General features: G+C 31.9%; 1 protein-coding gene and 2 long non-coding RNA genes across 4 annotated transcripts; 1 reads left to right on the top strand and 2 right to left on the bottom strand.

The window, feature by feature from the left end:
* Positions 1 to 281: 281 nt before the first annotated feature.
* On the top strand, positions 282 to 1,778 carry LOC140672567 (uncharacterized). Its single transcript, XR_012047917.1, has 3 exons — positions 282 to 722; positions 830 to 890; positions 1,066 to 1,778. It is a non-coding gene; the product is annotated as an uncharacterized lncRNA (long non-coding RNA).
* A 79-nt stretch (positions 1,779 to 1,857) lies between these two features.
* LOC140672520 (uncharacterized) lies at positions 1,858 to 3,364 on the bottom strand. The gene is made up of 3 exons (XR_012047908.1): positions 2,924 to 3,364; positions 2,756 to 2,816; positions 1,858 to 2,580 (listed from the first exon to the last, which is right to left on the bottom strand). It is a non-coding gene; the product is annotated as an uncharacterized lncRNA (long non-coding RNA).
* A 1,316-nt stretch (positions 3,365 to 4,680) lies between these two features.
* Positions 4,681 to 8,733, bottom strand: LOC140672571 (uncharacterized). 2 transcript variants are annotated; one of them, XM_072904822.1, is made up of 6 exons: positions 8,598 to 8,733; positions 7,903 to 8,469; positions 7,200 to 7,362; positions 6,700 to 6,955; positions 6,350 to 6,603; positions 4,681 to 5,762 (listed from the first exon to the last, which is right to left on the bottom strand). In XM_072904822.1, exons 3-5 carry the CDS (start codon positions 7,347 to 7,349, stop codon positions 6,443 to 6,445), a joined length of 567 nt encoding a protein of 188 aa, XP_072760923.1. In that variant the 5' UTR covers positions 7,350 to 7,362; positions 7,903 to 8,469; positions 8,598 to 8,733; the 3' UTR covers positions 4,681 to 5,762; positions 6,350 to 6,442. The 2 variants fall into 2 exon arrangements, with proteins under 2 accessions (XP_072760923.1, XP_072760924.1); XM_072904823.1 differs by having other exon boundaries at positions 7,926 to 8,469.
* Positions 8,734 to 11,861: the final 3,128 nt, after the last annotated feature.

Here is an 11,861-nt window from a genome sequence, read left to right as displayed (position 1 = left end):
GGTATAATTCCCCTTTCGCAGTCGTAGCATGAGAGGATTTTTTTTCGTAGGATAAGAGGGTCGTAAGATAAGAGATCCGACTGTATGATGTTAGACTGAAATCACATGGTGCGGAATAGAAGTACGGAATAGAAAATGCGTCATAGAAACAGCCAATCAGAGCTTAAGGAGACATTGCGGCAAAGTTCTAATTGGCTGTTTCTATGACGCACTCTCTATTCCGTACTTCTATTCCGCATCATGTGATTTCAGCCTTAAAACAAGAACAAACGCGAGGTTAGGATATCTGTTATATCTGGAGTAGGCATAGCAAAACGTTATGTTAGAATATTTTTAATATTTAAATAATAAAGTATTATTTAATAAAATGTAGGAAATAATAAATTATTATTTAAATAAAAACGTTCTCTTACATAGCGTTCTTCTACAATACCTACTCTAGATACGACAGATATTCTAACCTCTGTTTTAATATCATGATTGAAATAATAGAAATATTCTAACAGAGCGTTTATCTAGACACCTACTCCAAGTGACAGATATCCTAACCTCGCGTTCGCCCTTGTTTTAATATATTTCGTGTTTTTAGTATTAAACATTTGAAAGCTCTTTACGGGATATTGCATCTTCTTACGATATGATAAGCAATCTGAGTTAACATACACGAGTATTTTAGCAACGTGAGACAAGTGGATGTATGTGTAAGACACAAGTAATTAAAAGTAAATATTGTTTATGTTATAATGTTTTATAGTGTCTAGGTAATAATAAAGGGTATTTAACATAAGTTTAATAATTTTTTAATTAATCAACATTTTTCTATTTACAGAATTTTCTCTAGAAATAATGTATGCTGTGCAACATACATATCAGTGCTGGGATAATACGGTGTAAGTACGTTAGGAAATATTTTTATTTTGTTATTTTATGGTTTGTTGAATCTAAAATAAGCCTGAATTACTATGACAGTTGTACGGGTAAGATTTCAGTTATACAGAGAAAGAGAAGACATATCTTGTCTTCACGCTGCTTATTAATATTGTATCATTTTTATTTTTATTTTAGCATAAGACTGTGATAGATTTATAATAATCAGCAAACCAGATTCAAGATGCACCGAGTGTCAAGAGGGAATCCATTACAAACTATGAGAATCTGTTAAGCGAGAGCTTAATATTAAAGTCTCCGCTAATAGAATCTTGTTTTATGTAATGGAATGATCAACGGTCGGTCACTAATGCAGTGATTGTAAAATCAATAATGGTTTTGTATTATTAATATGTTAGAAAATTGTGTAACATTTGTAACTTTCACGATATGTAACTTTTTAGTTAGTGAATATATCAGTGAAGATTGTAATTTAGCACTATAGTCAAATGCAACGTTTTGTATATTTTCTGAATTAAAATATCTAATAATTTGTTATTTTTAACTGATTTATTAAATTTACTATATTTATCTTGAAGTATTTATTGATGGATACGTATTTTTTCACAAAATAATCCTGTGTATTAATATAATATTTAATTTTGTTAATAATATTGATATTATATTTGTATTAATTATACTTTGAGTTTTACATTTATATGTACTGTTTTACATAATGCATAATATTACTACTGTAAATGAGTATATCGGTTTGTTCAGCGACAGTACAAAATTATGTATAATAGCACATTATACTTCAGCTATTTTAACAACACCATTTTTTCCATAAAACGATTATTTTAGCGACACTCCAAAAGTAAATAAAGAAATTCTTCTTTTGAATAACCATGATTCATCGTATATACAATCAATCAAGATATACATATGTACAAGATAGACAAATATACATATATCTTGATTGATTGTATATACGATGAATCATGGTTATTCAAAAGAAGAATTTCTTTATTTACTTTTGGAGTGTCGCTAAAATAATCGTTTTATGGAAAAAATGGTGTTGTTAAAATAGCTGAAGTATAATGTGCTATTATACATAATTTTGTACTGTCGCTGAACAAACCGATATACTCATTTACAGTAGTAATATTATGCATTATGTAAAACAGTACATATAAATGTAAAACTCAAAGTATAATTAATACAAATATAATATCAATATTATTAACAAAATTAAATATTATATTAATACACAGGATTATTTTGTGAAAAAATACGTATCCATCAATAAATACTTCAAGATAAATATAGTAAATTTAATAAATCAGTTAAAAATAACAAATTATTAGATATTTTAATTCAGAAAATATACAAAACGTTGCATTTGACTATAGTGCTAAATTACAATCTTCACTGATATATTCACTAACTAAAAAGTTACATATCGTGAAAGTTACAAATGTTACACAATTTTCTAACATATTAATAATACAAAACCATTATTGATTTTACAATCACTGCATTAGTGACCGACCGTTGATCATTCCATTACATAAAACAAGATTCTATTAGCGGAGACTTTAATATTAAGCTCTCGCTTAACAGATTCTCATAGTTTGTAATGGATTCCCTCTTGACACTCGGTGCATCTTGAATCTGGTTTGCTGATTATTATAAATCTATCACAGTCTTATGCTAAAATAAAAATAAAAATGATACAATATTAATAAGCAGCGTGAAGACAAGATATGTCTTCTCTTTCTCTGTATAACTGAAATCTTACCCGTACAACTGTCATAGTAATTCAGGCTTATTTTAGATTCAACAAACCATAAAATAACAAAATAAAAATATTTCCTAACGTACTTACACCGTATTATCCCAGCACTGATATGTATGTTGCACAGCATACATTATTTCTAGAGAAAATTCTGTAAATAGAAAAATGTTGATTAATTAAAAAATTATTAAACTTATGTTAAATACCCTTTATTATTACCTAGACACTATAAAACATTATAACATAAACAATATTTACTTTTAATTACTTGTGTCTTACACATACATCCACTTGTCTCACGTTGCTAAAATACTCGTGTATGTTAACTCAGATTGCTTATCATATCGTAAGAAGATGCAATATCCCGTAAAGAGCTTTCAAATGTTTAATACTAAAAACACGAAATATATTAAAACAAGGGCGAACGCGAGGTTAGGATATCTGTCACTTGGAGTAGGTGTCTAGATAAACGCTCTGTTAGAATATTTCTATTATTTCAATCATGATATTAAAACAGAGGTTAGAATATCTGTCGTATCTAGAGTAGGTATTGTAGAAGAACGCTATGTAAGAGAACGTTTTTATTTAAATAATAATTTATTATTTCCTACATTTTATTAAATAATACTTTATTATTTAAATATTAAAAATATTCTAACATAACGTTTTGCTATGCCTACTCCAGATATAACAGATATCCTAACCTCGCGTTTGTTCTTGTTTTAAGGCTGAAATCACATGATGCGGAATAGAAGTACGGAATAGAGAGTGCGTCATAGAAACAGCCAATTAGAACTTTGCCGCAATGTCTCCTTAAGCTCTGATTGGCTGTTTCTATGACGCATTTTCTATTCCGTACTTCTATTCCGCACCATGTGATTTCAGTCTAACATCATACAGTCGGATCTCTTATCTTACGACCCTCTTATCCTACGAAAAAAAATCCTCTCATGCTACGACTGCGAAAGGGGAATTATACCTCCACTCTCAAATTTTGCCGTAGGATCAGAGGTTTAAGGGGAAGATTCCGGACCAAAAATGTCGTAGGATAAGAGGTCCGACTCATAGACTTCTATAGACAGAGCGTTTTACGAGGGGCATCTGATAATCGCGGTAAAGGGGGCATCGGTGCCAGGTCGGCCATTTTCGTAACCGATCGGATGTGTTCGGCTTTCCATATATAATTACTGATTCTCAACTTAACTTTATTAATCAAAATATTTATAATTAATATATTAAATGTTTTATTTGCGTCATTTCAAATATTGTACATGATAATAAATACTATAAAATCTTTTTTGTAATTTTTTTTAAATCAAATAGTTTTTCTAATCAAGAAAAATATAACGTAAAAAAATTGTAATACGAAAAAAATTTAGACCCACTGATACAATCACATTTTAAATATTTTTATATCTTTTATTGTATATATTATTATTAAATAAATATTTTATAAAATATTCTGTATATATATATATATATATATATATATATATATATATATATATATACATATGTTATATATATTATTATTCTAATATATATTAGCACTTAATTTTTATAAAAGAGTAAATAAAATAAAATATATGTTTATTGTAAAATGTATATTTATTACTTTCATTGGCCTTTAAATAATATTAATTTATTAAACTTATGTCTATCACTTAATTCTACTTTTTTTACATAATATGTCAATCTTGTTTTTGTGTATAATTGTATAATGGCACGTAATAAGTAATTAAAGTGATTAATAAAAAAATTTTGATCGTTAATATGGTCTTTTAATTTCGAAAATATATTTTTATCTATGAAATATATCAAAATATCATTTATAAACTTATTCATATTAAATTTATCAAGTGTCTTATGTATATGTATATAAGTGATCAAACTATTTTCAATTTGTTTATATACGTACACAAGACTCTCTGATGGATATAATAATAACCCTCTCTTTTTAATATTTATTAAATTACAATTAATATTTGTACTTGGTTCCATTATTAATGTTTCAATGCATTCAGAACAACGTAAAGTTTTCATAAGTCTTTTTAATATATATCCAGCCATGTAAGTGATAACTTCGTTTTTATATTCCGTAGTAAAAAACGGATATTGCACATTTAAACTGTAATCGTGATCAGTAATTTTTGTGTCAAAAACATTAACCCAGTTTTGATATAAATTTTCATTTATTGTGGCATATATAACATTAACAGGATCATCCGTTGACGGTGTATGTAATATTGGAATATTTTCTAGAGATATACAGTTACCATTTGCTGTGTTTCGTATTTCTGTGTGTTATTAATTTTTTAAAAATAGCTTTAAATTGTTTTACAGTAGGATTATTATTATATCCACCACGAGAACGTATACTGCTAAATAATAACTCTAAATGATCTTGACTAACTTTATACGTTGGAATATATTCTAAAAAGTTATTATCAATGCAATTAAATTTGTACATATTTTGTAAACTTTCTATATTTATTAAAAACCCGAGAAAACCTGTTTTAACTTTCGAATTAAGTACTTTTACTTTTTTCTGCTCTTTAATAAGTTTTAATGTTTTAATATACTCTCTATATTTCTTAATTTTTTCAAAAATTTCTACATTATTGTCAACACTTATCGGTTTTTTGAAACCACATTGTCTTATATTTTTGCAATTGAAAATATCAAATAAATCATTAATAATAAAAGTAAATTTTATAGTTGCTGAGCAATCTTTAAATTGTGGTAATTGTAACAAATTTTTGCAAAATTCCAATGCTTTTGCAACTGATGTACTTAATAATTGACTCGCTAATTTGACTTTCATCTTGTTTTTATAAAAATCTATGTGTTTAGTTCTCAATTTATTACCAAGATGGAGACCTTCTTTTTCTTGTAATTGGTGTAACTTTTCAAAATATTCCCACTTTATTATATTTCCAGCACTATCTAAAAGTTCTTTTATAGTGCCAAGAATGTTTCTTATTAACTTTAACATATGGCAAGCATCAAGAAATACATTGACTTTGGTGTCTGCGGTTGGATGTTTGAACCATGTTTGGAAATTATTTGATTTTATGTCTAAGCTACAACCAAGATTCTGAAACATTTTAATGTTACTTGACAAACCATCACACGTTACTGATACTATTAACATGCCAGCTTCATACAGTGCAGTTAAACATTGTATTGTTAAATTTTGCTTTTGTTTTGTAGTAATACCGTTTATCAGATAGTAAGCAATAGGTAATTTCCAATTTTGATTTAAGCACACAACACAAAAAACTAACGCTTCTTTGGCAATTTTTGTCGTATCACATTCCACATGCATACCATAATCTACATATCCAACGAATTTATCTTTACAATAGTCGACATGCTGCCGTATTGCCATTTCGTCAAACATTAGCGCACCTACTAATCTATAAGAAACTGAATATGCGCGTCGTTTAATAGCCTCTATAGCCTCAGTATTAATACCAGGTTCTCCATCAACTGAACGATACCATCTGGCTAATGTTTTTGGATGTGGCAATGCGTTATAAAATTTATACCGAACATAATTATATGCTTTTGGAGAGTAATAATGAAGAGATAATGCAAACTGTCGCAAGCAAGGCTTATACACTCTAGATACAGGCAATTTTTTCCGTTTCCTTATTTCACGCTTTATTAATTCTTTGATACCTGCATCTAAATGTTGTAAAATATCGCTGTCTTCTGCTGTTAGTAGATTCTGTTTCTGCAGATCCTTTAATACATTCTTTAGTGTAGATAATTTCAGCCGTGTTTTTTACGCTCATAATGACTTATAGATAGTTTTCTTTTTAAATGTTTAATGTTATCTTTGTACATTTTTCGAATTTTAGTATTTATTGGTGAATTCATGATTCTGTCAGGAGATATACTAGTAGAACGACGCACCATTTTATTAGTATTACCTGTAACGATATACAATATTCATTATAGTAGTATTATTTATTTTATAGCATAAGCAGATATATTTATTTATATATTTATTTTTTATTTATACTAACCAGTGTTATTTTCTTCAATAAAAGTATTTTGATGATCTAAATCACTCGAAACTCTCTGCAGAGGAGGATTATTTGAATCTGTCTGAAGTACTGGATCATCTGAATCTATCTGAATTGAAGGCACATCTGAATTTGTCTTAATTGGAGGCTCATGTAAATTTTTCTGAATCGGAGGCTTATCTAAATTTGTCTGAATTGGAGGTTTATCTACATTTGTGTGAATTGTATATTCAGATTGCATTTCTATTTCAAGTAACTGAAGAAGACAAGTTAGCATAATATTTCTTTAGCCTGTATCAGACTATGCATTGAAGATTTAAATTTAGGATTGAAGATTAAAATTTGACCAATTAGGACAAAGAAATTTTGTTCTGATTTGTCAAATTCTAATCTTTAATCTTTACTCTTCAATTTTTAATGCGTAGTCTGATATGGGCTTTATAATTGTTACATTTAAGAAATAAAATATTATATAAATATCATTATATATGTATATATACATGTGGAACAGCAACTTTTTTTAATTTGCAATATTTATGATCAAGTTGATAATTCGTTTCTCTAAAATGAACGGAACAAACTGCAGCAGATTTTTTTGGCTCATAATTTTGCAAATGTAAGGCTTCGAGCCATTTCTTGCGCATCTCCATATTTTGAGGAAACCTAAAATAATATAAATAAGTACGTAAGAAAGAGGCAATAGGAGCGAGGAGATGTGAATCAAAATTATAAGTTTTTTATATAGGTGATGTGTCGCAGGTATATTGACATTAAGTACATTAGTAACATTCTATAAAATGACGGAAATTATAATAAAAATCTGAACGTTTCGATTCATGTTTTGAATCCTTTTCAGCATAATATATAAAATAAAATAAAATAAATAAGTGAATTACAAATAGATAAAAATGAAATTAATGAGAAAACATCGCATAATAAAGGCGTAAGCAATGTATGAACTAAAAATCGTGATCGTATTCGCATGATTAAATGGATCAATGCCTTAGAACCGCTGTACATATTTGTCGCATGTTAGTTGTATAAATTACATATATATAAAACGATCCAACTTGTTCGGCTCTTTTATTGTACGGCTTGCATAATAATCCCGCAAGGCAATTCTCCGAGGTTTCCAGACCGAGGGAGGTATGCAGTTAGATTGAGGGGTTAAGTCTGTATTAATAAAATGAGTATAATAAATACCTGTTTGTAATAAAGTTATTTACCGCTAGTTTGTGTATAATGGTGGTGACTCAGAAAAAGCTTACAGGATATGCATTCCGTTTGTGTGTTGTTGAATCTATGGTATATATATCGCGCAACTGATGTTTAACGTGTGGTTATGCCGATGGTACAGATGGTAATGAGCTCAAGGGTGAAAAATACATTTAAGATGGAAAGAGTTAGATAGGTGACATTAAATCTTAGGCAGTTTGTTTATTATATCATCGTAAATAGCTGGCAAACATTCTATATCTGTTTGTAGATTTATGCTGTTTATTTGTCGTTTGATATATAACATTTCAGATATCAGTCTTTTTGTGTAATAGGGCTCATTGTCTAGTATTTGTGCATTGTCCCAGTCAAAGTCATGATTGTATGTTAGGCGGTGGTCAGTGAACACTGATTTGTTGTTATTGGGCTTCATTATGTTGGTCTTATGTTCTTTTATCCTAGTATTCAACTTTCTGCCTGTTTGACCAACATAAGAAGCGTCGCAATTTAGACAATTAATTTTGTATACCACGTTTGTTTTCATGGAAATAGGGACTAAAATAATATATATATATATTTTCATATATAAATTATATTTATTATATAAGTATATTAAATTAACTACATCAATTTATTTGCAAATACTTAATTTACATAATCTACATTTAAAATATTTTACTTACAAATGAAATGAAATGTTCCTATTTAGAACACGTTCCATCTCTACTTGTTCAACATTTTATTTATTTTTGTGTTTGCGATTTTTACATTTATACACAACACAAAACTCATTTTTATATCTCTAAACTTCGATGTTAGTATGTTCTTCACACTACTATTTAACACCATGTTTAACACAACATATATGTTAGGTTAGATATTGGCCGAACATTATCGAGTCTTAACGAAATAAACCGAGTTGGCACCGATGCTCTCTTCCCGTATCATCAGAGCCCCTCTCGCCCTAAATAGGGCCTAACGGCTCTGTCTATAAAAGTCTATGGTCCGACTATATTTTGTATTTTTTGTATCAAATATTTGGGGTGGGAATCTATTGACCACGTCGTCAATTGGCCAGTTTAAAACGAGACTTTCTGATTGGTTAATCGTTGCTGATGACCCTAGGCATAAAGTTTATGGGATGTTGTTCTTTTCCACGATATAACTTTGGATAAAAAATCTTTGTTAACATAACATACTGGAGTATTTTAGCAACGTCAGACAAGTGGACGTATAACACACTTCGATTTGACGGAATCTACCATCACATTTCGTTTTTACTCACAATTAGAGTCCTATATAAACAGAGAAGCGACATCGGCGTCGCGATTTCTGATTGGTGATACCCCCACCTAATTGAAGCAGCCATATTGAGCCCCAAAGTGAAGATAAACTTATGCAGCATGCAGCATGTGTTTAGTCAGTGTTTAGGTTAGATATAATATTGTAATTGTCATTAGAAATAGACATCATATAATATATATGTATTTAATGTATAATATATATTTAATTTATATCGTTTATTTTTTAACTTTCAGTCTCTAAATATATAAAAATTAATATAATAAATATAAAGAGATGGTACGAGTGTGCGAAGTTTTTGGTTGTCTTGTTCGGGAAGGTTAAGGATTAAGATTATATATATATTCAATATAATTAAAATGATTGCATATGCAATACATTTATACACTTATATTTTTGCGTAACATTTTTAATTGTTATTATTATTTGAGAGAGGGGGAGAGAGAGAGAGAGAGAGAGAGAGAGAGAGAGAGAGAGAGAGAGAGAGAGAGAGAGAAAGAGAGAGATTATCAGATATATTTAATAAAAAAACTGTAACACGTTTATAACCTCATATAAACGGAGTATGTGTTTATTAAAGTTCTGGAGCGAGCACAATATGGCGGTGCTGGAGGTGGTGGTGGGGGATCGATGTCGCTTCTCTGTTATATAGGACTCTACTCACAATCAGTAATCGGACACTCTGTATATAGGGTGTCCGTAGTGGTTCGCGTTTAACCGCTCGTTAGCAGATAAAGTATGTTAAACTGAGAAGAAAATTCGCAATAATTATTAAAAGTAATAAACAAAATTGTCTTGGCACGTGAGAAGCGGTAACCGCACGGGAGCGGCGAGTGACGGAGATGTGACACGTGACATATGATACTGCACCGAAAAGTATTATTTTGTTTTTTCAGTAATAGTAAAATGATGATGATGTCGCGTGTTGTGTGTAAGATACCCTGCGTATACAGGGTGTCCCATAATTCGCGAACCACCCGTCAGGTACAGGTAGAGTAGGTTAAACTGAGCAAAAAATGTTACAGGTAGTATAAGGTGTTAAGACGAAAAAAATCACACGCATTAAACGAAGCGCGCACTATGGCCGGTATTCATAGTCCGTTCTTATATTCAAGCTCGTCTTAAGTAAAGTCTTAAAATTCTATTCGGCCATCTGATTGGTTGAACGTAGTCTTAAGTCAACTAAAAACATATCTTAAAATGATCTTATATATAAGAACGGACTATGAATACCGGCCTATGTGTGTGACTTCAGGTTGTCAATGCAGAGCGTTCCTCTCACCGCACTAATCGTGGACAATCGCAACGTGGTTAATCGCGACGTGGTCAAACGCAACGTGGTTAAATGCAACGTGGTCAATCACAACGTGGTCAATCACGACGTGGTCAATTGTGACGTGGTCAAATGCGACGCATGGTCAATCCTAACGTGGTCAAATGCAACGTAATCAATTGTAACGTGGTCAATAGCAACGTAGTCAATTGCAACGCGTTGTGAATCGCGACGTGGTCAAATACGACGCATGGTCAATCGTAACATGGTCAAATGCGATGCGTGATCAATTGCAACGCGTGGTCAAATGCGACGCATGGTCAATCGTAACGTGGTCAAATGCAACGTGGTCAATTGCAACGTGGTCAATTGCAACGCGTGGTCAATCGCGACGTGGTCAATCGCAACACGTGGTCAATTGCGACGTGGTCAATTGCAACGCGTGGTCAATCGCAACGTGGTCAAATGCGACGCATGGTCAATCGTAACGTGGTCAAATGCAACGAAATCAATTGTAACGTGGTCAATAACAACGTAGTCAATTGCAACGTGGTCAATGGCAACGCGTGGTCAATCGCGACGTGGTCAAAATGCGACGCATGGTCAATTGTAACGTGGTCAAATGCAACGTGGTCAATTGCAACGTTGTCAATTGCAACGTTGTCAATTGCAACGTTGTCAATTGCAACGTGGTCAATTGCAACGCGTGGTCAATCGCGACGTGGTCAAAATGCGACGCATGGTCAATTGTAACGTGGTCAAATGCAACGTGGTCAATTGCAACGTGGTCAATTGCAACGCGTGGTCAATCGCGACGTGGTCAAATGCGACGCATGGTCAATCGTAACGTGGTCAAATGCAACGTGGTCAATTGCAACGTGGTCAATTGCAACGTGGTCAATTGCAACGCGTGGTCAATCGCGAGGTGGTCAAATACGACGCATGGTCAATCGTAACGTGGTCAATAGCAACGTAATCAATTGTAACGTGGTCAATAGCAACGTAGTCAATCGCAACGTGGTCAATGGCAACGCGTGGTCAATCGCGACGTGGTCAAATGCGACGTGGTCAAATGCAACGTGGTTAAATGCGACGTGGTCAAATGCGACGCGTGGTCAATCGCAACGTGGTCAATCGTGACGTGGCCAAATACGACGTGGTCAAATGCGAGGCGTGGTCAAATGCAACGTGGTCAATCGCGACATGGTGAAATGCGACGCGTGGTCAAACGCAACGTGGTCAATTGCAACGTGGTCAATTGCAACGCGTGGTCAATCGCGACGTGGTCAAATGCGACGCATGGTCAATCGTAACGTGGTCAAATGCAACGTAATCAATTGTAACGTGGTCAATAGCAACGTAGTCAATCGCA

The sequence above is a fragment of the Anoplolepis gracilipes genome, chromosome 13, assembly GCF_047496725.1.
Source record: "Anoplolepis gracilipes chromosome 13, ASM4749672v1, whole genome shotgun sequence".
Taxonomy (NCBI): Eukaryota; Metazoa; Arthropoda; class Insecta; order Hymenoptera; family Formicidae; genus Anoplolepis; species Anoplolepis gracilipes.
This window is presented reverse-complemented; position numbering and strand designations above follow the sequence as displayed.

Bases quoted from the DNA above. Each gene is read 5' to 3' on its own strand.
- LOC140672571 (XM_072904822.1), bottom strand. From the start codon at position 7,349: ATGGAGATGCGCAAGAAATGGCTCGAAGCCTTACATTTGCAAAATTAT. The intron at 6,956-7,199 runs GTATATATACAT...TGTCTTCTTCAG, and splicing joins AAAAAGTTGCTGTTCCACAT to TTACTTGAAATAGAAATGCA. The intron at 6,604-6,699 runs GTTAGTATAAAT...ATATCGTTACAG, and splicing joins TATTGAAGAAAATAACACTG to GTAATACTAATAAAATGGTG.